Here is a 23,040-nt window from a genome sequence, read left to right as displayed (position 1 = left end):
GAAGAAGTGGACTTCACTTAATCTCACTTCTTGTGCTACTTCCTTGGTGGTGCCCAAGGAAAATAGCATTCCTTTGTGTAGGATTTTTCCTACCTTGGTTGTGTCAATAATGCACCCAACTTCAAAATTGAATAATTTGTTGGATACATCTCATGGTGTCTTATCTTCTAATTTTGATCTTGAAGGAAGTTCAAACTTATTTACACTTAACTTGGCTACTTCCCTACAAGACAAATTTAGATTATATGATTTTTCTAAACACATCTTAACACCTTTTTCTCTTACATATCCAACAAATAATGCAATAAAAAGTTGTCTAGGAAATTTTTTAGTGGTACTTTCTTTGTTTCCTAGCACATCTCTAGGACATTACCTTGTACACTTTAGGCAAGATATTTTAGTTTTTAGGACTCATATGTTAGTGTGCCATAGTTTTAGTCTTTTTACCTTTTTAGGTTTTAGTTATACACATAGACTTCACTATGGGAAGGATCCTATCCTTAACATTAGTGCGTCTAGTCCTTTTAGTTTAGACAAGAATTTTAGGAGAATGTGTTATAGTTTTAGTGTTTCTACCTTTTTAGGTCTCATTTATCCATTTAGACTTTACAGTAGAGAGGATCTTATCCTTACTATTGGGGAGTCTAATCCTTTTCATTTAGACCATCTTTTTCGTAGGATACATTTTCCATTACTATCATATACTTTTACATCTAACGCTTATTTTTATGTTTTTGTTAATCAAAAAGCCCATCATGACGAACCTCTTGATTTGAGGTCAAATCCTTTTCAAGAGGGAGGGAATGATGGAATATCAATAAGGCCACGAAGCCCAAGGGGTGACATTTTGAAGGAGGCAAGAGGAATGGGTTAGACTTGAAAACCCATGAAGAGGAATAAGCCTACTTTTTGGGCCTTAACTATGTTTACTTCCAAATTTTACCTTAGGGGTATTTTAGGTATAGAATTTATTTTCTTTGTATTTCCAATTTTACCCTTGTATTTTGGGGTATTTTAGTCATAGGATTTATTTCTTTGTATTTCCCATTTTGCCCTTGTATTATGGGGTAATTTAGATGCTTAGGACTTTAATTGGACTAGGGTGCATCCATTAGGAGGTGACGTATTTTTGGTGACCATTGGACCTATTTTTGGTGATAGAAAGGCTTAGGCCCAAGTGGAGGTCAAAGGTTGCATGATCTTATCATGCACCTTGATGTAGCCAATCTAGACCCATAGATTCCATCCTTGGGCACCAAGTTGCATCTAGGGTTCATTTGCATTTCATTTGGAATGCATTTGCCTACTCCAAATGCAACCCTAGATGCCTCCCCTCCTATAAATACCCAACACCCCACCACTTGTAAATACTTTGGATTATAGTGATATTGAGTGTGCATTCTTGCCTCATTGTCATTCTCCTTAGTCTTAGGAACTCCACGGCCCCTCCCTTCTCCTCCTCCCTAAACCACCGTGAGTGAGTGAGCTTGGCCTTCCTTGGTTGGCCTTCACCACCCTAGTGAAGTGAGCTAACCAAAAGGAGCATCACCTCCACCAAACACCTTCCCTTCACCTTGTGCGCCACCTTCAACCACCCTAAACACCAACCTTTCCATAGTTCTAGGTTGCCTTTGGCTAACCTCCTTCCATCTCCACCATAAAAGCAAAACCCTACTTAGGTCTCATCCTACACTTGGATGATACTACCTTGAGCAAACCATCTTCACCATCATCTATTTGTGCTTCCGCCAACATCACCTCCATTTTGGAGTCTCCCTTGTTGAACCAAGATCAAGGGCGTGCATGGAACTAAGCCACCTTCCATCAATATAGTTCTAACATGATATTTGCTTCTTGCTCCATGGTATAAGAAGTCTCTTTTCATTATGTTATTTTACACAAAATTGGTATTCCCTTCATAAAATATATATATATATGTGTGTGTTTAAAAAGTGTGATGCTTTTGTTTACACTAAGCTTAAAAAAACTTGGAAGAAGAAACGGAGTTTGCAATCTAGCGTGAGAAACGTGCTTTTAAGATGTGAATGAAAAAGGGCAAAGTGGGATGTGGGAAATGTATTCAAACATTAATAATTATAGAATTGAGATTTGGGATTGGTTGTGTTGTGCCATATATATCTTGATATGGGTTGCCTTTCGCAGTTTAAAAAACAGAGAGACTCCAAATTTAAATTAATAATATTTTTAAACAATAAATAAAGTATTCTGTACTTATATTTCAGTAGTATAACTATTTTTACAATTTAATAGCATACTAAATCGATCACAAACATTGTAATTTTGAAATGTGCAACAAATGATGAGTAGATAAGATTGCGTATAACCTCCAAATTTATCTTGAATTGGTATGTAGAATTGAGCATGCCCTAACATGAGAGACTTCAACATCACAATCATTGGCTCTGTTAATTCGAAATTGTTAAACGCACTATCCTGCTTTGCATATGCAAATATCATAACGCGTAACTTGCACTTGCTCATTCTTTAATTTATTTATCCTATCTTTAACATTTCTTTTATTAAATGTAATAAACAGGTGGTACCGTAATTAATGTATATTTGATATAAAAGTTTAAACAACATGATTAATAATACAGCAAGTATAAGCAGTAAAGAAAATAAAAATTCGAGGACTTTCATTTATAATTGTTTAATATATATATATATATATATATATATATATATATATATATATATTAATAATTACTTAAATTAAATAGAAATTATGTGCATATTTCACAATTAATGATTAACAATGAATATTACAAGCTTCAATGAAAAAGAAAACTTACATGATGTATCCAGGCATATGTCACGGGTTTGTCTTCTTGGACTGTTTTAGTAACTTTAAGGTTCGAATCATGATATAATTATTATAATTTTATGGATAAAATTATAATTTTGATGTAATTATTATTTTCACAATACTAGCCTAAGCTCAATCCATATCATTACATCAATGTACCTAAACGTTAGGTCAACTCTAGATTATCGTAATAGACCGAAACCAAATTATGGGTATTGAATGCTTAAGTTACACTTAAGAACAAATGAATCACACATCAATTAGGAGTAAAGTTACCCTATATATTGTTAAAAAAGATATATATGATATTACTACTCATGAGAATCCTTAGCCCATGTGCACTAAATAATCTGACCTAATTTTGATTCTATACATATAACTGATGTCGTCATTTGTCATATTAACAAGCATTCTTATTTTGATGTAATTTTTACTGACTTGAGACATCGAAGTTTCATTTACAAGTAATTACAATTATTTTTACAACAGATGAGTAATTACACTTAGATTTTGGTCAATTGAAACACACCTAAGTCAACACTCTTCTAGAATATACGAGTACCCTTATATTTTCAAATTGACCAAATATACTTGAAGACTGTAAATATTTTAAAATATTAGTTTGATTAATAGATAACTATTTTGTTAGTAATAATCAAAATATAAAATAAAAAATTCAAAATTTTCAATTTAATATTTTTGAAAGTTCATTTAATTGATAAAATGTTATTTCAATACTAATTTATACGCATCAAGACAAATAATTAATTTACAGAATTTATTCAATTTAACATAAAAAAAAATTTATAAAAAAAAAGGTATATAACTTACTAAAAATGAGAGCATGTGTTGTATAAAATATTGTCTCATTAATTTTAAAAATGAACACTTAAATTTATCAAATAAGATTCCGTAAAAAAATATATATATTTTAGTTGAATGATAATGTTAATGAGTTTCCTTATTATAATTTCTATGTGGACTTGTAGTGGGGATGGGTAAGCGATGTATAATCTTATTAGAAATCTTCAAAGATATTAATGGTTGACTTAAGCTTCATATGAGGTAATGCCTTATCTTAATTTAAAATTTTCAATATAAAAATATTATAATTTTTTAATATTTCTTTTTTAACAAATAAAGTTATTTAATAAAATATGTGAATATTTCTTTATCACTAACCAATAATATATATATATATATATATATATATATATATATATATAAGATACTTAGCAAAACCCTTAATAACCTAAAAAATACATGATGACCAAAATCCAATTCCCAAACCACTCGTGTTTGTTCTAAAATGTACTATTTATCTCTATATTTTTTTTTTTTTTGATATTGTACTTAAAAGAATAACAATTTCTTTGTATTTTTTTTTCATACAAGCACATATTTTCTTTATTTTGCGGAATATATTGCTTATTTATATCAAATTAAATCAATATTTTATCAATTAGTAGACAAAAAAAATATTTTTTCTTAATTACTTTAATAAATATATAGTTGAAGTGTAAGTGTGAAAAAGAGTCTCACATTGAACAAAGTTGGAATAAGTGAGAAATACTTACTTACATAATATCTTAAAATTTTGAGTTAAAATATGGTGTCAAATTCATATGTATAATTTAATTAATATCTATGAATGGAGTTTTCTTTGTGTTTAACTCCCTACTGTTAAGTCTCAATTTTACCTCTTTTTGAATGAGACTTATTAAACAAATTCCGGTCATCCTCTGAACCATTGCAATATAATTGTTCTCTTTTTGGTTCATTTTGTGTGCAGATATAACTAACCCAAATTTAGATAACAATACCTTAATACATCTCAATTTTTGTGCAGGTATTGAGCTAGAGACTTGAGGATTGAAGACTCATAGGATTGGAAACCAAAGAGGCTAAGGAGCAGAGAAGAGGTGCTGCGCCGGGCGCAATAAGACCCGCGCCGGGCGAGCAAAGCAGAGTATTTCGTCTCTGGAAGCCAATGCGCCGGGCGCAATATGAATTGTGCCGGGCGCGTGTCTTAAGGCAGAGAGTTTGTTGGGAAGGCTTCGCGCCGGGCGCCAAGACTTACGCGCCGGGCGCGGAACCCTAATCTGATCTCCCAGGCTCGTATTTGAAGCCATTTTCGGGGGAGAAACCTCCATTCACACATTGGACGAGTTTTAGGAGCTGCGGAAGGGATTCCCAGGGCTTGGGATCGTCCGTGTGCAGATCTTTCCTTCGGTTCTTCACTTCCTCTTCCATCTCTATTTTGTATTTGCCCTCATTGTTGTGAGTGGTTTCACCCATTTTGTGGGGTTAGATGTAACCAACGTACTCTATTGTAATCTTTACGGTTTTAATGATATATATATATGTTGTTTTATTCTTTGTTGTGTTTGTTTCTATTCTTAATGCTTGCTTTGGATTGATCACCCTTTGCATGATTTAAGGTTCCATGGGTATTGGAAAATAACCTTTGAAACTAGTTATGAAACATATGCCTAGTGGTGATTGTATCTAGGGATAGAGCTTGACCCATTAGTAGTCTTAAACCCTAGCCCGTAATGCGGGTGTAGATATTGGGTACTCAAGGGATTGATATTCAATATCCGCACCTAGGCTCTTTCTCTAAGGGATCAAGTTTGAGTAAACTCTTGGGTTGACTAAGCAATGAATTCAACAAGAGATTAAGGATACATTAGTGTTACGTTTGGTGAAATCTGACCCCCACAACCTCACAATACCATAATACCATTCCTTACCTTTTCCACTCACAAAACAATATTTATTTACAGCTTTCATTCCAATAGTCACAACTTTGAATTCACTGCACAAACTATGAAATTGGAATTATTCTTTAGTCACGAATAGTCAATAAATGCTTATGTTACCTTCTAATCCCTGTGGATACAATATTTTTACTACTTGAACGGCCGATATACTTGCCGTGTTTGAGACCGTTAATAGAATCTAAATGATTTATAGATTAAAACAAAAGTGTTTAAACGGAAATCTCAACACCTACGCATCAATGGTATCAGAACCAAAGGTAAAGGTGGCTAGCTCAGACAAATATTAGCTAATAGAATTCATCGAGTAATGAAATTTGATAAAAGATCCAAGAGTGAAATCATCCTTTCTTCAAAAGTCTTCTTGAAGTGTAGAAGATGTATTTTGTTAAAATGTATTATCGGTAATGTAAGTAGGTCTTGGAGGGAGCATACCTTGTAGGTGAGACTTACACTTGAGAAAAATATTGAAGTTTAGCTGTAAATAAGAAAATCTTACTTGATTAGAATGAGGGTATTGAATAATATAATATGAAAACGGTTCATCAATCTAATATTTTAAAGTTTTGAATTATGATGTAATATCAAACTTATTAAATATCATCAAAATAATATTATTTTAATAAAAATATTATTAAATTAAGAACTTAAAAAGGTAATAATGATAATGATAATGGATGATCATTAACTTTAAATATATATTCGTACAATGTGTTAATAGTTAGATGTAATGAATGATCATTTCGTGTGCATGAATTTATTAATAAGCCTTTAATTGCAACCATTATAATGAGGTCAAAGTCCATGCTCCGATCATCTTTAGGCTTGGGTGGGAGTCCAAGTCTTAATCACTGATTTGATAATTTTGTTTAATTGTGAGCTAGACAATTATTTAAATTGATCATTAAAATCTTATACGTTTTTCAGTTTAATTCGTTTGAATTATATAATATTAAATTAAATTTAGATTGAATTAATATTTTATAATTCAAATTAAATGGATTATTTTGTTTTTATTTTATTTGTTAATTCTATTAAGGAGAAACACTCTTAATGAAACAAATGAAAATTGACTACAATTAAGATAAATATTGACAACCTATTTTGTCTAATAGAATAATTTCAAGTAATGACATTTTTTTATATCACATGTATTCTATACTAAAAACAATATTGTTTAAACTGTTAGAATTATTAGGGCAACAAATTAAATTTTCTCTCAAAATATTTAATATACTAATTATATATTCAAGACACGAATTCAAGATTATTGATTAAATTAAAATAATCTTACAATAATTGATATACACACTTAATAGTGTATTGACATATAAATGGTATTAAGGTAATTGGATCTTGTAATCCAAATTAAAATGGATAAAATGATTGTGCAATTTATATGCTGAGTAAATAAATAGTTGATTTAAGACTAATTAAATTCCTGTAACTTTAGTTAATGTATCCAATATCTCTCCCTTCAGTCCCTTGCTTGAAATTACAAGAAACTAAAATTGCTCTAACAACCATGTAATTAATTTCCATAAAGTAAGCGTCAATCATGATGTTAATGCTTGTCCTTAATTTAGAAACTAAGGTTAACTTTTAGTTGATGCTAACGGTAAAATTTCTTATATAGTAAGAAGCGTGAAGAACATATAAAGAAGAGAACTAATAGGAGTTGCGGAGGAGGGAAACATGACAACTATTAACCCTATTTATACACTCAAATTTATTTTTCTCATTCAATGGCTTTGTTCAAATTCCACTAACTCATTTTCAAGTATACCTTAATCATTAAATCAAATCAACTTTTTTAATTGATTGATCATGAAGATATTTAATTGATCATTATAATTAAAATATACCTAAGTTATTACTATATATATTAACATATTATTATAATATTAATATTTCCAAAGCAGCTATATATATAGAATAAACGTAATAATAATGAGGTGCAGTGATAGATATAGAATAAAGTGTGGATGAGAAAGCAAGAATTGGGAAGAGATAGCATAGCATAGCGTGTGGGGACGACTGACTGAAGTTGCCAGCTGCAATCTGCAGCATTCCAATTTGGACTCTGCCATCTCCATTCGCGCTACTTGAAAATTATAATTACAAGACTATAGTGAATGAATATTGTTTTGTCATTATGTAATAACTATTACATTTTTTTAAATAATTCTTTTATCACCAAATGATAGTAATGAATATACTAATAATAATCGAAGGAATTCGAACATATTCTCTCCTTATCATTTCATCCCTATAATAATCTTTTTTCATATCACCATATTTTAAATATGAGTGATGTTATATTTACAACAAAAATTATATAAAAATATCTACATAACATTATTTTTATGTTAATTTTTTTCATCATTAATAATATTTCTTTCCATAATAAATGAAATAAGGAAGAGAGATAAACATAAAAATAATATTATATTGTAAATGTAACATTCTTTTTTAAATTAGTCTAGTCGATTCGAACGAGTTGAATCGATTATGTATTCAACTCATTATAAATCAAAGGGTCAAATCAGTTCAACCATAAAGTTATTTTTCATCAAACCTTATTCATGTAAGAGTGAAAAGTCTTATCAAACATAACAATAATCACTTGTTCTAATATATTTGTTTATAATATATGTAACTTAAATAAGTTTTATAGTATATTATTAATTTTAAATTATATATTTAATAATATAATATATATATAAATATTATATATATACATATTATTTATATTTTTAATTTGTATTTATATACAATTTAACGTGCAACTTTTTCATGTATTTATTTTATATAAGATGAAAATTAAAATTTATAATACGATATAAATTTATTATAATTTATAAATATAAAATATATTCAACATGAATATTTAAAAATAATAATAATAATTAAATTATATAATTTAATTAATAATTCATTAATTCAATTTTTAACTTACTAACTCAATATTCTTATATTGATTTGACTCAATATTGATTTGATGATGGATGTAATTTTTAAAATTGTGGTTTAATCACATAAAAAAAGGTACTCAATCCATTATTTTAATCCATTTGGAAGGCAGGGTCCAACATATTTTGCTATGTTGATTATTGTTGGAGTGATAATATATTGGTTTTGAATTATAGGTGGAGAAGGAGTTTTTTAAGAAGATTGTACAGTTATAGTTAATTTGCAGACGAAGCTGTGAGAATATCGTTTGCAATAGGGGGAGGCCCAATAAGCTACTTAAAAACTTTCTTCTGGATATCTAGTTGGGGTTTGTGATATATGCACCTCCTTTTTTTTTATAAGTACACCTCCTTTTTTAAAAAAAAATAATTAAATTTTAAAATATTCTTAATTTTTTTATTTTAAATTTTAAATTTTAAATTTTACATCCATAATATTTAATTTAGTACTTTTTTTCACATATCTTTCATCTTTTTTTTAATTTTTACATGCACCCCTTACCTTTCTTTCACTACACCTATTTTGGTAGCATGTGAAAACTAAAAGAGAAAAAAAAAGTGTGTGAAAAAGGGTACTTACCAGAGTCAAATCCTTCACCGGCAAAGAGCCTTTCTTATGCTAGTTATGGTGGGGCTAGTCCTTTTTTTCTATTCAAAATGACTGTAAAAGTATATTCATATTACTCTTATAGTGACATTGAGCGGAAAGAGACTTTGGGAAGAAGAGGGGTGTGGAGTGTGGGGGTGCAGGGAAGGGGGTGCGGAGAAGAGAGGTGTAAATTTAGGAATTAAATTTTTTTTTAAAAAGGTAATTTAGACATTTTATATATTTTTTTTAAAAATGGGGTGTGTTTATACGAGAGTGGAGGTGTGTTTAACATCTGCCTCTAGCTAGTTGGGTAATGGTTTAGCAAAGACCCATTATTTGGGTCCAGAGAAAGGCTTTGAAGCAACTAATTGGGCCTGGCCTTGTGGTTTACATTACAGACTAGATTTTTTTTAAAAATTAATTACTAGCATGGGTTTCTTTTACATTACTAGACACTAGTATTCATTTTTTGACGGTTAAATTGGGGCACGTAAGTGGCTAGCTCACCAATATAAGAGTTACCATATTTTCAGGGAAATGTTTACTTATATTCACCGCAACTCCTTCTCTTTAAATCTGTTTAGTGAATTGCTTTGCCAAAAATTATTCTACGCTTAAACTCATATTTTTTATAATATCTGCAAGATAAGTTAATAGCTCTTTAAAATTGTAGACAATCAAAATCTTAAACTCTAAATCGATTATAACATTTTATACATCATAGATGAAATAATAAATATAATCATGTTATTATATGAAATATATATCTACTTGACTGGTAAGTAACTTTTATTAGAGAAACTGATTGGTTATCTCAATATTTTACTTAAAAAGTCGACTTTACTACTATTTAAATTAATGACTTGTTGGTATAAATTCTTATATATAAATAATTTTAAATATAAGTATTTATCACATAAAATTAGATTCATGATTTAATTAAAAAAATATGTTTTATTATATTAAATAAATAACAATAAATTAATAAATCTAAAAAATATGTACAATTTTTTTATTCAATTTACTTTTATACTATCATTTATTATAAGTTGTTATATAAATAATTTTGAGGATCAAAAATGGTGCATCTTCGAATTAAAAAATCAAAATAGGATAAAATTTTTAGAAAACTAAATCCAAACTTAAAAAATTCTATAGAAAGAAAACATATTTTTCTCTTTAATGAACATAATACATAAAAAAAAAAAAATCTAATAATAAAAAGAATTTACAATCATATCACAATTTTTATATTTAGAAATAAAAAAATAAGTATATAAGTAATAATTTTATGACTAAAATATATATTTTTAGTTTAGTGAGAGAATTTTGATTTTGGTTCATATATATATATATATATATATATATATTATTTTTCACCCCTAAAAATTTAAAAATATATTTTTAGTTCATATTATTGTGTAATCATTTTTAACTAATTATGTATTTATTATAAGATTAAGTAACCACCTTAGGTGGTACTGTGACTATATGTAATACCATGTCAATATGTTACATCTCTAAAAGAATTCTAAACTATTAAGATATATGTTATTTATCTACCTTAAAATGAACATTAAGGACCAAAATCATGAATTTAGATTTTAGAAAGTTGAAAAATAAATAAAAATATTTTATAAAAATCAAAATTAAAATTTATTCATTAGCCAAAAATAATGTTTACTTAATTAGAATCATAAGAAGCAAAAAAAAATATATAACGACCAAAATTAAAACATATTCATTTTGTAGATATTAAAATTATATTTAAGTCTAATTTTATTTTTAAAAGTAATATTAAAATTATTTCACAATTATATATATATATATATATATATATATATATAAATGTTTTAAAAAAATCATGGCCTTTCTTAGTCATAGATCTAAGGTAGTCTCACCTCTAGCAACTAAACTCAAATTTATTAGTTAAGATCTCTTGTATAAGTCCTATAAATGAAAGAAATGTAATTGAGAAAAAAAAATTATTAAAAGAAGCCGGTTAGAGTTTTTTGTAGAGATTTCAACAACAAAATTTAGTAAATATTTCACATCAATAACATAGTGATGCAGAAATATTCATTTTTATATAATAATTTTTTTATAATATAAATTATATTATAATGAATAAAATTTCTAACGATAGGTACAATTGAGTTCTAACCATATGTTAGAAATGCATCAGAAGTTTGAACTCGCACACTTTTATTCAATGCAGGGGAAAAGCTTACAATTTAACAACTTTAAAAATCAGATACATCGAAATAATTAAGGAGGGGAATGTGATGAAAGGATTTAATGTCAAACTCTGAGCTGAGGACATGCATTCTTAATTAAGCCATCGACCATTAAACAATTTCTTCCCTAAGAACATGGTACGTACCATTTAACTTCCCAATTCTGATCATAAAGTTAATATGATGATTTTATGACGACCATAATAATTTAATGAATTCAAATTTGATTAAATTCAAGAAATATATAATTCTATGGAAAGCGTTTGTCTGTAATAACTACAACAATGAATATCACATGAATTTAATTTGAATGAGAGTTACTTATAATTGAAACTCATGGTCATTTATTACCAGCCTTAGAGCTTAATTAGTTTTGAAGGAGAGCTGCATATAAAAGCAAATTCCAAGTGTCAGGAAGACCAGGTAGACACCAGTGGCTGCAATCCATGTCCCTGTGTCCACCATGTCCATAAACAGAAGGGTGACCATCTTTCCTCATCTGTGACAACGTTGTAATATTTAGCAAATACACATGCTTTGACTTTGACATGCCTCCTAACACTTTCTCTAACACTAACTCAGCTGGGTGTGTACCCCCTGGATACTCAAATCCAAATACTGGCACCGTTTGCCCCTCACAGAATCTTGCACTTGGCTGCCCCCATTTTGCTCCACTGCATTAGTTGACACAAAGTGAAAGTGATCAATGGCAATTCTCCAAATTTCTACATTAATAGATAAACTTAATTACATGCATTATTATAAGTATATCGTTGTTATTTTCTAATCAGAATCATAATTTTAACTCAATGACAATTGTAATAGAAGATTCTATTAAATGTCAATACATGTTACAAAATCCAATTCTGATAAAAAAAAAAAGAAGCACCATTAGTACTGAGTTCTGTTCTATATTAATTTCTTGTTTAATTTTTGTACTTATGCATGAGCTATTCTCCTTTGTCAAAAGTGGTTTTACTAAATAGCTTCATTTTTGTCACTATAATAATTCATTTGAAAAATGGCTTTAAAGAGTTTTGTTAATGTTCATACAATTATGGTCCATTTTGGTGGTGGTGGGACAGATACATACTTGAGATGATCTGGAGATACTCCTTGAAAGAAAACCCTTGTTTTGTTAGGGTCAACATTGTCTTCAACCCATTTGGCCCATGTTTTCAAGCCTTTCTCATAAGCAACCAAACGATCCATGTCCTTGTATGTATGATTTCCTTCTTGAATGAAATCCCATCTGCAAAGTTGAAGAATAAGAAGACTTCATGATGTTTAAAATGTTAAGCTTGCATGCATGTGGAATTTTACGTACGGTTGTTTTCTTCCTACGTGAAGCCACCAATGCCAAGAGTCGAATATCAGTATGTCATTTCCTTTCCACATTTTTCCACCTTCAATTGAATCTAACTTCAGAACTCTACCAATACTCTCATTTACAGTATCCACCAAAAATGCGTTACGGGAAAGCATCACCTTAACATCATAACTCTGCGTATTACGTGCCATGCAGCAAACAGTGAATCATATGGTATTTGACTGAGAACTCAAATTATATTATATGAATTGTTGTATGAATAATATTCTCTTTCTACAATAATTTCGTTTAATACTAATCTTCTATCTCTTAGGGTCACATCACTTGTCTTGTCATCTTCTCTTCTTATCTCTTTCCATAAATTGTTGTAAAAATAACATTATCTATCACTTCTTCATAGAAGTATTCTAAGGAAATTGGCCTAGAAAACCATTGTACTAGACAGGGGTCCTCTGTCAAACTAGACCAGCGCCTGATATTACAAAATACCAATCACAACTCAACCACACATTACATGCATATGCATGGTTAACCACTAGGTTGTGGGCCAATGTAATGATTAGGACTTGGTTCAATAATCGAACAGATAAACACCAAGTTCTTTTATCAATATTTCGATTAGATCAATAATTTGCTCTGTTTCACAGTTTGCTTGGAGTGAGTCCTTTACAATCTCTAAAATAATTTAAATGAGAAATCTCTCTTATCTTATAAGTAACACGACAATATCATGTAATAAGAAAGTGAGACATAAAATTAATTATAATACCACTTGTCATTATTCATCTAGGTTCTATTAGCGTTATTGTTATGTCTTCTCATTCGTTATGTGACATTATTACATTACTAGTTAACATGAACAAATTCAAATGAAGTTATTGTGGTTAAAACCTTGACAATGATTATGGATATAGTAACTAATAGAAGACACGAGCAAGGAAGAAAAGTTAATGTAACAGAGATCTAACCGGGAAGGTGAAGGTAGATAAGCCTCCGGTTCTAACTGAAGTGTAATTTGCATGTGGCACAGCTATGTGAAGCATGCAAGTGAGTGATTGCCATTGATTCAAACTCAAAGAGTCCCCCACGAACAGGATACTTTTCCCTCTAAGTCTTCTCAAGAAATCTTCACCATTGAATCTGTGCACAAACTAAGTTCATTCAAGTCCAAGGTGGGTCCATTTAAATTAATTGATTATGTGACCATATTAATGACCATTTAGTTAGTATTTTGGAGTGATCAAATGTAGCATGTGCTTTCTATTTAAGGACAGAACAGGTGAAAGCAACGTTACAACAGTGCACTTAACTTTATATATATGTTGGTTGAAATTAAATATGTAAATATAAAGCCTGACAACCGAAGCCAACCATTTGGTGAGGAACACCTTTCAGAGTCCAGCAAAAAAGATGACAGATTAATTCTAGCTAGGAACATTAGTGTCTTCTGGTAATTAGTCAAAGGTTCACGGTATTATATATCATCGTTGGAAAAACATTTTAAAAGTACAAGTATATTCATAGTTGATTTTTAACAAAATAAAATCTCCATGTACTTTATATATATACACGCTTTACATTAAAGCTCACTTTAGAAAAATCATTTCCATTAGTATGATTAATAGTAGGTAAGAGCAACCCAAATAAGTTGAGGATTTGCCAATAAGCTTGTATCTCTAATGAAAAAAATAGAAAAAAATATTATAAAATTATCAAATAAATAATATAACTATAATTTATACTTTCTATAGTGTCTTTATTATGATTGGTGGTTAGCCCTTTTAAGTGGCTTAGAAAACAAGTAAATCGTTTTCCTCTAACATGTGGTTTTCTCTTAATTGCAGTAACAAGTGGACCCCAAAGAAAAGTGAAATCTACATCAAATGTCATATTCAAGTCAATGTCCGCTGTTAAAATAATTTCAATTTTCAAATTCAAATATATGAGAGTTTAGTTAGATTTTAAAAGATATTGATTATTTTAAAATATTATTTAAAATTAAAATATATTATATTTATTTTAAAAAAAAATTAAAAAAATTAGAATATAAATACAATAAATAGATAATATTGAGATGAGAATCACAAAAGATTATATGAAAAAGGTTTTTCAAGTTTCGCCAGAAAACTTGAAAAAGAGTTTTCAAGTTTTGTTAAAAAACTTGTAAGAGAAAAGTTTTCAAATTTTACCTATAAAACTTGAAGGAAAAATTTCTTAAAAGACACATGTAATACATTTTCAAATAATGAATATTATTGTAGACGCAGATATGAAATATCAAACCAAGTTAAATAAAATTTTGTGTGATTTTTTTCATTTCTTTATGAAGTTGACTTATTTAAATTCTCTCATCCTTATCCGTGAAGAGAGAACTATTTTTGTTGATATAGAAGAAATCCAAAACTAATGTTAACCTTTTGACTCGTTGCTTGATCTCAGTGTTATTTTACTGATTTTTATCGAAAACATAATTAATTCTCAAAAAAGAAGCACTGATTAGTGGTTGATTGGTACTCTTTACATATTGTGTCCCAAAATTTTAATTTGAGAGCACAATTATTTACAGTGGAGTTGTTTATAGTTATTTCTTCTCTAGCATCAACTGTATAAAACCATGACGGAAATTACCGTTGAATTTGTTGAAATTCAATGACCTGAATATGTGTGGTGAGTCTTTTCTAGCTCTCAAATGGCCATCACAAGTATCCAATTAATCTAAGTTACGAAAAACAATAAAATTTTGCGTATTTCGATCTTGGAGTTCCTAATTACAAATAGAAAAAGACAAGAGTACAGAACATGTATTTTTATCTCAGGAAGACTAAATTGTAACACATGCCAAATGATAGAGAAATCTAAATTTGATTTGAAGAAAAGGGGAGGAATGATCAAATGGTACTATGTTGTCCTATAGCTTAGCTGGTTAAACAATGTGTTTGAATTGTTATAAACTCTCTTATACCGAGGTTAATTCTCACAGATAAAAATAAATGATACTACGTAATGAAAATGTAACTAAAAATAGGAAATAAAGGGTGTGTACCTTGGTAAGTTGCAGCTTTTGGGCTGCCATCTGTACTTGACATAGAGTTGATCAGGACGACCATTCTTTTGGCAATCAAATTCCTTGATAATAAATGGACATTGTGAGGTATTATAAAGAGGGTATGAATCATCAATAACCCAGTTACCTTGAAACAAATCACAACTCAGTGAATTTCCTCTTGCCTCTTTGTGATGATTATTGCCATGTATATGAATGAAAAGCAAAATGAGCAGCACAATCAATATCCCCATTAGTGTGGAAACTGAAAACAAGGATTGAAAAGGTGGCAGGAGTGGTTGGTGGAGTTTCAATGTAATTGTAAATGACAAAGTATATGGAGGGTATGCTTCCCTTTCTAATTTATTGTGTTTGGAATTTTATTAGCAACTGTGGCATAATGGTTGAATAATTGAATTGATATATGCCAAAATGGTGATGAAAAGATTGATTGAAAATTTTTCTATACTGGTGGATAGACTTGTGCATAAATTGTTATAATAGAGGACTACAAGTGAGACAAGCAAGAGAGGGAGATGGCACTTGAAATGGATAGGAACCAAGAATTAATCAGAAAGAATCTTCCTACATATGGAGGTTACATAATGAAGTTTGCACTTGAAATGGTTTAAGTGGGCCCCACCTCCCAAGGGTGGCATGCAGTGCTCTATCCAATATTCATAGTAGTTAGAAAACGAGTGGAGGGAGGAAAGAATATCATATGTGAAACTTTCTTTTTTCTTTAAAATTATAAATATTATTAAATTTTCAGTGTGTAACTGTGCAAGAGAATTAGGAAAATTTGATTACTTCACATTGAAAATTCCACATTAATCAGTGAGATAATCATAATAATGTTTATAAGTGGTGAGTAATTCTCATAACTTTGCTTCTTAAGATGGTATAATATGTAAAAATCTTAAACTTTTTTCCTTGATTTTAATTGAATATCCAAAATGGTGTGTTGGAGTAATGATAAAATACTGCATCTAGCTTTGAGTATTGTCCTATCAGTATCAGTTATACCAGACAAACTTGCAACAGTTACCGATTTTACTTTCTAGACTAGCTTTCAATTTTCATGAGTTATATTGGATTTTTTTTTACTGAATATTGGATATTTTCACATAAATGTTGGCCAGTTATAGAAATTCATGTAATGGCTCTGGCCAGTTTGCAATCTTAATAATATTTCTTCTTTTTTTAAAAAAAAAAAAAAACTATAGTACAAGGTGTACTATTGATACCGGTACATGAAAAGGTTACAAAAGGCTGCATATAAACAAAGATATGAAGTGCTCTTTGGCTCTAATTTTTTTCCCATGTAATAATTTTCAAAACTTATTCCTTTATGGCTTCTTGATCTTTGATGTCATTAATTACACAAATGAATTATAAGTCTAATTCAATTTAACAAAAGGTATTTATTAAGAGAAGATTATTTTTCACTTATATATACTATTAGCAATTACATTAGATAAAAAGAACTTTAAAACAAGATAGAACAAAATTGTTTCCACCAAATAACAGTAGCTATGATGACTACAAAGGTGATAGGTGACACCAATAATAAAAATGACAATTGTCGTAATGATGATAGAAACAATAATTATGACAATATCATTGATATTAGGAAATGAAATTATGATAATAGATGTGATTATTATAATCAAATCTTATATTTTAATATAAGAGTAGAGATCGATCATTCTGATTTTTTTGAAAGAAGATTATTCTCATATTTATTCTTTTCTTCTGTCAATTTAAAAAATAAGATTTCAAAGGGAGGAGAACGTCATGATGCATGAGGACATTTTCTGTTCAACAATAAAATTGTATATGAAGTCAAAATTAACCCATCATCTGTTCATTTACATATATGAATATAAATATAGGAATAGGGCATGACATGGCTCATGCAGAACAATGCCCATTTCCTCTCCATTTATATGCTAGAGGTATACGTATACATATATGTGGTACAAATCAATACTGCTCAGTCACACTCAAACTTTAGGAACCAGAATTTGTAGAAACCCATCCCTGAAAATGGAAAAAGAAACAACAAATTATCAGCTTCAAATGTATAAAGGTACAGCACATATCTTTGAACTTTTAAGGTTACAATTTGACTCACCATTTTCTGTTATTATAAGAGATCACTAACATTCTATTGTTGGCTTTTCGCAGTGTGAAAACTTAAAACCAAAATCTCCAAAGAGAAGTTCTTCCTAATGTATGTTAATTACCAAGGTACTATTTTATTACTACTTCCAAATTGAAAGGTGATTAATATTGAACTTCTATAATCATTTAAGAGTCTTGCAGGTGACCAAGAAACCAAAATTACTAGAAAATGCAACAGACCAAATTATGAAAGTTTTTGAAAAAATGTGTGTAAATATAGTTTGTGAAACGAGTTAAATTAAAATATAAGGCTATAACCAAGAAACATATGATATAACTTACAAAAATTCAGCTGATATTCTGTCCTTGTTCACACCAGCAGGAAGCTGCCAGACCACCTCATATGGTCCATATAGTATTTCCCTCCGATGATATGAAGAAAATGAAGCATTTGGACAACCTGACATTGTCCAAGAGCTAGTAGAACGTCTACCTTTGACACACAACCTGTCACAGTTCACATATTGCCTCTTTTATCACAGAAAACAGATCCTATACTTCAAAAGATTTATAACCATAAATGTCCAACATTAAAACTTCCATTTAGAGTTTAGAATTTATGCATTACATTATAATGCAGAAATAACAAATAAACTTTGTAATTGTATTGACAGACTAGACCCTCCCCTGGTACACAAATGAGAGAAGAACTCAAACACAATAATGATTTATTGACAAGAGTTATATCCAACAATATTTTATTCAGCCTTGTCTTTTACAACACCACTCCCTTAGTCCCTTTTCTATTAGGAAAAACTAAATGCATACACCATAAATTGCAAAGAGTATTACAATTAATACGAGGATATATATAAGACATGTTTCTTACTTTTGATCATCAACCTCCACTCTTATGTCACTGATACTGACACCTGGAACTTCCACTGTGATCACATACTTGCCTTCTGATTCTGCAACATCCATCCTTGGAGACCACTCAATGCCTGCAAAAATTAAATGTCACAAAAATTATATACTTCTGTTTGTTAGCTAACCAGCTATTATACCTTCAAATAACATTGAGTTCAAACTGCTAACCACCAATTTCAGAATAGCACATTTTCTTTTCTGAAGGCAACTGATCTCCTCGTTGAATTTGTCTGCTTGGCCTAGAAAATGCAGGAGGATCAAGTGTACTAAAATCACAGCCCTGCCCCTGAGCCATTGGTTGGACCACTGAATTTGTAAGGACTGATTCTGCTCTTGCAGGTCTAGCAAAACATGGTGCTCTTGCATTAGAAGGACATTCAGATGCAGCAGCACCATGGCTTTTTGGAGCAACAAAGGAAGTTGAGCCACCCTGAAAATTTATTGAATTAAATAAGCCAGCGAGAAATGAATTGTTTACAAAAAAGTATAAAAATTACATAGAACAGTGAATGTATTTCAATAATAAGAACACTCAAGTACCTCTTCTTCAATTGAAGTCTGCCTCATAAAGTAACCAAGAGAAGCAGATGCTTGGCGCGCAAAATACACCTTATTATCGCATCTCCGGAGCACAGAGTTCAGACTGCCACTGCAATTCTGAAAGTGGTAGTTGATGAACAAAATGAATTGAAACAAATTTTCAAGAAACAAAAAAGGATACTATAGACAGATTATTTTATTAGTGGTCTGCTAAAAATATATATATAGAAAGTAAAGAAAGTGTAGCATACGCATATTCTGAATTAATTTCCTCACAGAACTGATTTATTCTGTCCTTTTGGTTAAGGAAATCCTGCGAGCTTACAAAAGCATTCAAAAAGGGACAAAGATGAAACAAACACTAGGGTTTTAAAAATTTGAAGTTGATTGTAGCCTACAAAAATGCATTGATTTGATAGTGTTCAAGTAAAGAAAAGGCCAACTTGAATAATTAAATTTCCAATACTGAATCTCAAGATCAATAAACACATGAGCATAATTAATAGTAACATCAACGCAAGCTAATACTTCTCATAAATGCAAATATGCAATATCAGTGAGATCAAATTATTCAAAACTAGCTACACAATGACATCAATTGATGAAAGGGCATTCCTTGTATTCAAAACCAATGAACAATCTACTTTCATTCTTTAGCCAATAAAAAATAAAAGAAAAATATTTGTCCACTTTACAATACTCAAATAGTCAAATATATACAGTGTGATTCTCCCATGATTACAATTTACAACAAATGAGGATCCCTATTAGATGGCTTTTCTGTTTAAATGGAAAGGAGAACAAAGGCTACTTAAGCTCTGAATCCCAACAAAAGGTGAGGAACAAAAGTTCAATACCATCTTTCCCCCACCTACTAACAATATCTAACTAACTAACTTATAATTCCTGTGTCATAAAACCCCATAATTGAATTCAAAATAAATTCCTTTATTTTCCATCATTATATAGGAAACCAACCACAGTAACAAGAAAATAGTGTTGATGAAAATAAATAAAAGGGCATAATATATTACCATAGGCAGAACATGGGTAGTTGAAATATCATCAGTGGGTGCAAAATGGGCAGCAATCATGTGAATTCTGCGTTTCACCAACTCACTCTCCATTTCTACGTACCAATGAAATGGTTCACAAAAAAATCAGCTGAACGGATAATGCAGGAAGCATCAGAGGATCAAGAATATATGCAGAGGGAGTCAATTCTGAATGGAAGATATTTTTAAGAAAAGAACATTAGTAGGGCCTATTGAATCTAAATATCTTTGTGAAGATAATGAAATATGGCATGCCACCTGGAAATATCAGTTCAGTACAGTTTGAGACTGAAACACTTTCTTCTTTTAAAGTGCGATTTATCCATCATATACAAACAAAAAAGTAAATAATATATCTTATAAAAAAAATGTAATTGGAAATGTTTGATTTTTATTAATGTAATATATTATAAAGTGAGTATCAATTTATTAGTTAAAAATTATATTTTAATCATTTTATATAGTATATTTTTAACCTATGTCTGTTCTTTATTTTTTTAAAAAAAAATTTGTACGTTAAATATGATTACATAGTTTATGGAAAAAAATTAAAAATAAATAATGAACTTTTACATCAAATTTTTTCTTCATTTGAAACAAATAATACTAAACACATGACTAAAGACAAAAATCGATAATATTGTTAGCATACAAACAAAGTTTCATTGATAAAATAAGAGAAGAAATAATAATTTATAAAATATACATATACTTCATTGAATGAGAAATTTTTTGAGTGATAACTAAAAGCAAAATCGTGAGAACTTAGGCTTAAAGCGGATAATATCTCATAATTATGAAGTTATGTGTGAAATAACCTTATAAAAAAATAATAAAGTTATAACCCTTCTCTTGATATAGAATATCCCCCGAAATAAATATCAACAAAATAATCTCAACAACAGTAGTAGACTCATATGTTAGATTCAGTGACAACCAATAAAAAATAGGCACACATACTCCAATGATTAAGAAGATATAAAATAATAAAATTATAACCATTCTCTTTATAAATATAAATATCCTCTCACATAAATATCATAAAATAATCCTAACAAACATGAATAAGTATACATGAAATGAGAAAAGGGAGAAAATCATAATAGATTTAAACAGAGGTATTGATTTTTTATAGAGATGTTTAAAAACTAAATGCTTCTAGTATTTATTAAACGAGAAGTACATATTTCTGTATGTGCATACTCTGGTACAGGTTTTGGCATTAGTAACGTGTTAATTTGAAGTGTTTACGAGATGAATTTGGTACGAGTTTTATTTTTATTCTAGTTCGATTTGAAACTTTCAAATAATTTATTTAGTATCAAATTACCTCGATTCAAGACTTAATAATATATATTAATATAACTTATCTCAACATATATATAGTTAAATCATGAAATTAAAATGGTATAAAACTTAAATTAAAATATATTTTACAATAAAGATTATAAAGTGAGTTAGACTGAGAGGACCCGAAGTTTAATACTTGTTTAAAATTCGTGTTTAATTTTTAAAATTTGATTCCGTCAAAATTAGTTTCTCTAAAACAGAGAAGGTTACTAAAAGGAGATATGCAAGCTATTCTCACGATCTTACGGTAATATGTAGAAAAAATTAGGTTAAAATTTTTATTTGGTCTCTTATAATATTTTTTTTGTTTCAATTTAGTCTCACTTTAATTTTTAGTTTCAATTTGGTTCCCAATAATTTAAATTATTATAATTTGAAACTTCCGTCCAAATGATTTAAATGGAGTTAATTGTTGGTCACGTGAATGTCAGGTGGGTGCCACGTAAATGCACATGTGGATGCCAAATTTCATGAATACACGTAGAACCAGAATGGCCCGTTCTGAAACCAAAACGGCCCGTTCTGCTTGCACATGTTATGTGTTAATTTTGCAACTGAAACGGGCCGTTTCAAATGTAAATTTAACATAACACGAGTGCATCAGAACGGGCCGTTCTGAAACTAGAACGGGTCGTTCTGCTTTTAGAACGGGTCATTCTGGATTCAGCCCGTTTCTAGAACGCTAACTTCATGCTTTTTATTATATATTTTTTTCATTGTATATGTATTAATAAAAATACAATAAATTAATATTCATTTATGAATAAAACTAAAAAAAAATCAAATAAATAAGATCTTCCAAAATCCTTCTTTGATTTGAACTTATCTAGTTCAAAACCTTGACCAAAATGTCGCAATGTGATTCAAAAATTATAAATAAAAATTCATAACATATCATAAATTTAAAGACAAAAACATGGTTCAGAAACTGAAAACAAAAATTCAGAACATAACATATACTAAAAAAGTTCAAAGAAATTACTGAGAATGCACATGAAATAACATATACTGAAAAAGTTCAAAAATTCATCTTTGACTGTATAATGTCAATTTGGTAGTAAGTGATTCACTCCTGTTTGACTAACAATGAAATAAAACCTGCTACCATTGTCCTTAGTGATACACTGCATTGTCCTTAATGATACACTGTATAGCCTAAATGTTTAGCAATTGAAGTTATTAATCCCCATTGATAATATTACCAAATCTAGTGTTTGAAATGCTTTGTAACTTTTTTTTTTTTGCACAATTGTAAAATTC

General features: G+C 29.5%; 2 protein-coding genes across 4 annotated transcripts; both read right to left on the bottom strand.

The window, feature by feature from the left end:
• Positions 1-11,667: 11,667 nt before the first annotated feature.
• LOC109794024 (protein trichome birefringence-like 43) lies at positions 11,668-16,358 on the bottom strand. Of its 2 annotated transcripts, none has more exons than XM_020353495.3 (5): positions 15,779-16,358; positions 13,704-13,875; positions 12,733-12,908; positions 12,499-12,657; positions 11,668-12,079 (listed from the first exon to the last, which is right to left on the bottom strand). In XM_020353495.3, exons 1-5 carry the CDS (start codon positions 16,030-16,032, stop codon positions 11,773-11,775), a joined length of 1,068 nt encoding a protein of 355 aa, XP_020209084.1. In that variant the 5' UTR covers positions 16,033-16,358; the 3' UTR covers positions 11,668-11,772. The 2 variants fall into 2 exon arrangements, with proteins under 2 accessions (XP_020209084.1, XP_029124559.1); XM_029268726.2 differs by having other exon boundaries at positions 13,704-13,886; positions 15,779-15,953.
• Positions 16,359-17,591: 1,233 nt separating this feature from the next.
• ACD32.1 (alpha-crystallin domain 32.1) lies at positions 17,592-20,570 on the bottom strand. 2 transcript variants are annotated; one of them, XM_020354805.3, is made up of 6 exons: positions 20,410-20,570; positions 19,376-19,492; positions 19,004-19,265; positions 18,795-18,909; positions 18,248-18,412; positions 17,592-17,821 (listed from the first exon to the last, which is right to left on the bottom strand). In XM_020354805.3, exons 1-6 carry the CDS (start codon positions 20,500-20,502, stop codon positions 17,785-17,787), a joined length of 789 nt encoding a protein of 262 aa, XP_020210394.1. In that variant the 5' UTR covers positions 20,503-20,570; the 3' UTR covers positions 17,592-17,784. The 2 variants fall into 2 exon arrangements, with proteins under 2 accessions (XP_020210394.1, XP_020210395.1); XM_020354806.3 differs by having other exon boundaries at positions 19,007-19,265.
• Between the last annotated feature and the right edge of the window lie 2,470 nt (positions 20,571-23,040).

Source organism: Cajanus cajan, chromosome 9 (assembly GCF_000230855.2).
Source record: "Cajanus cajan strain Asha chromosome 9, NIPB_CcT2T_4, whole genome shotgun sequence".
In the NCBI taxonomy this organism is placed as follows: domain Eukaryota; kingdom Viridiplantae; phylum Streptophyta; class Magnoliopsida; order Fabales; family Fabaceae; genus Cajanus; species Cajanus cajan.
This window is presented reverse-complemented; position numbering and strand designations above follow the sequence as displayed.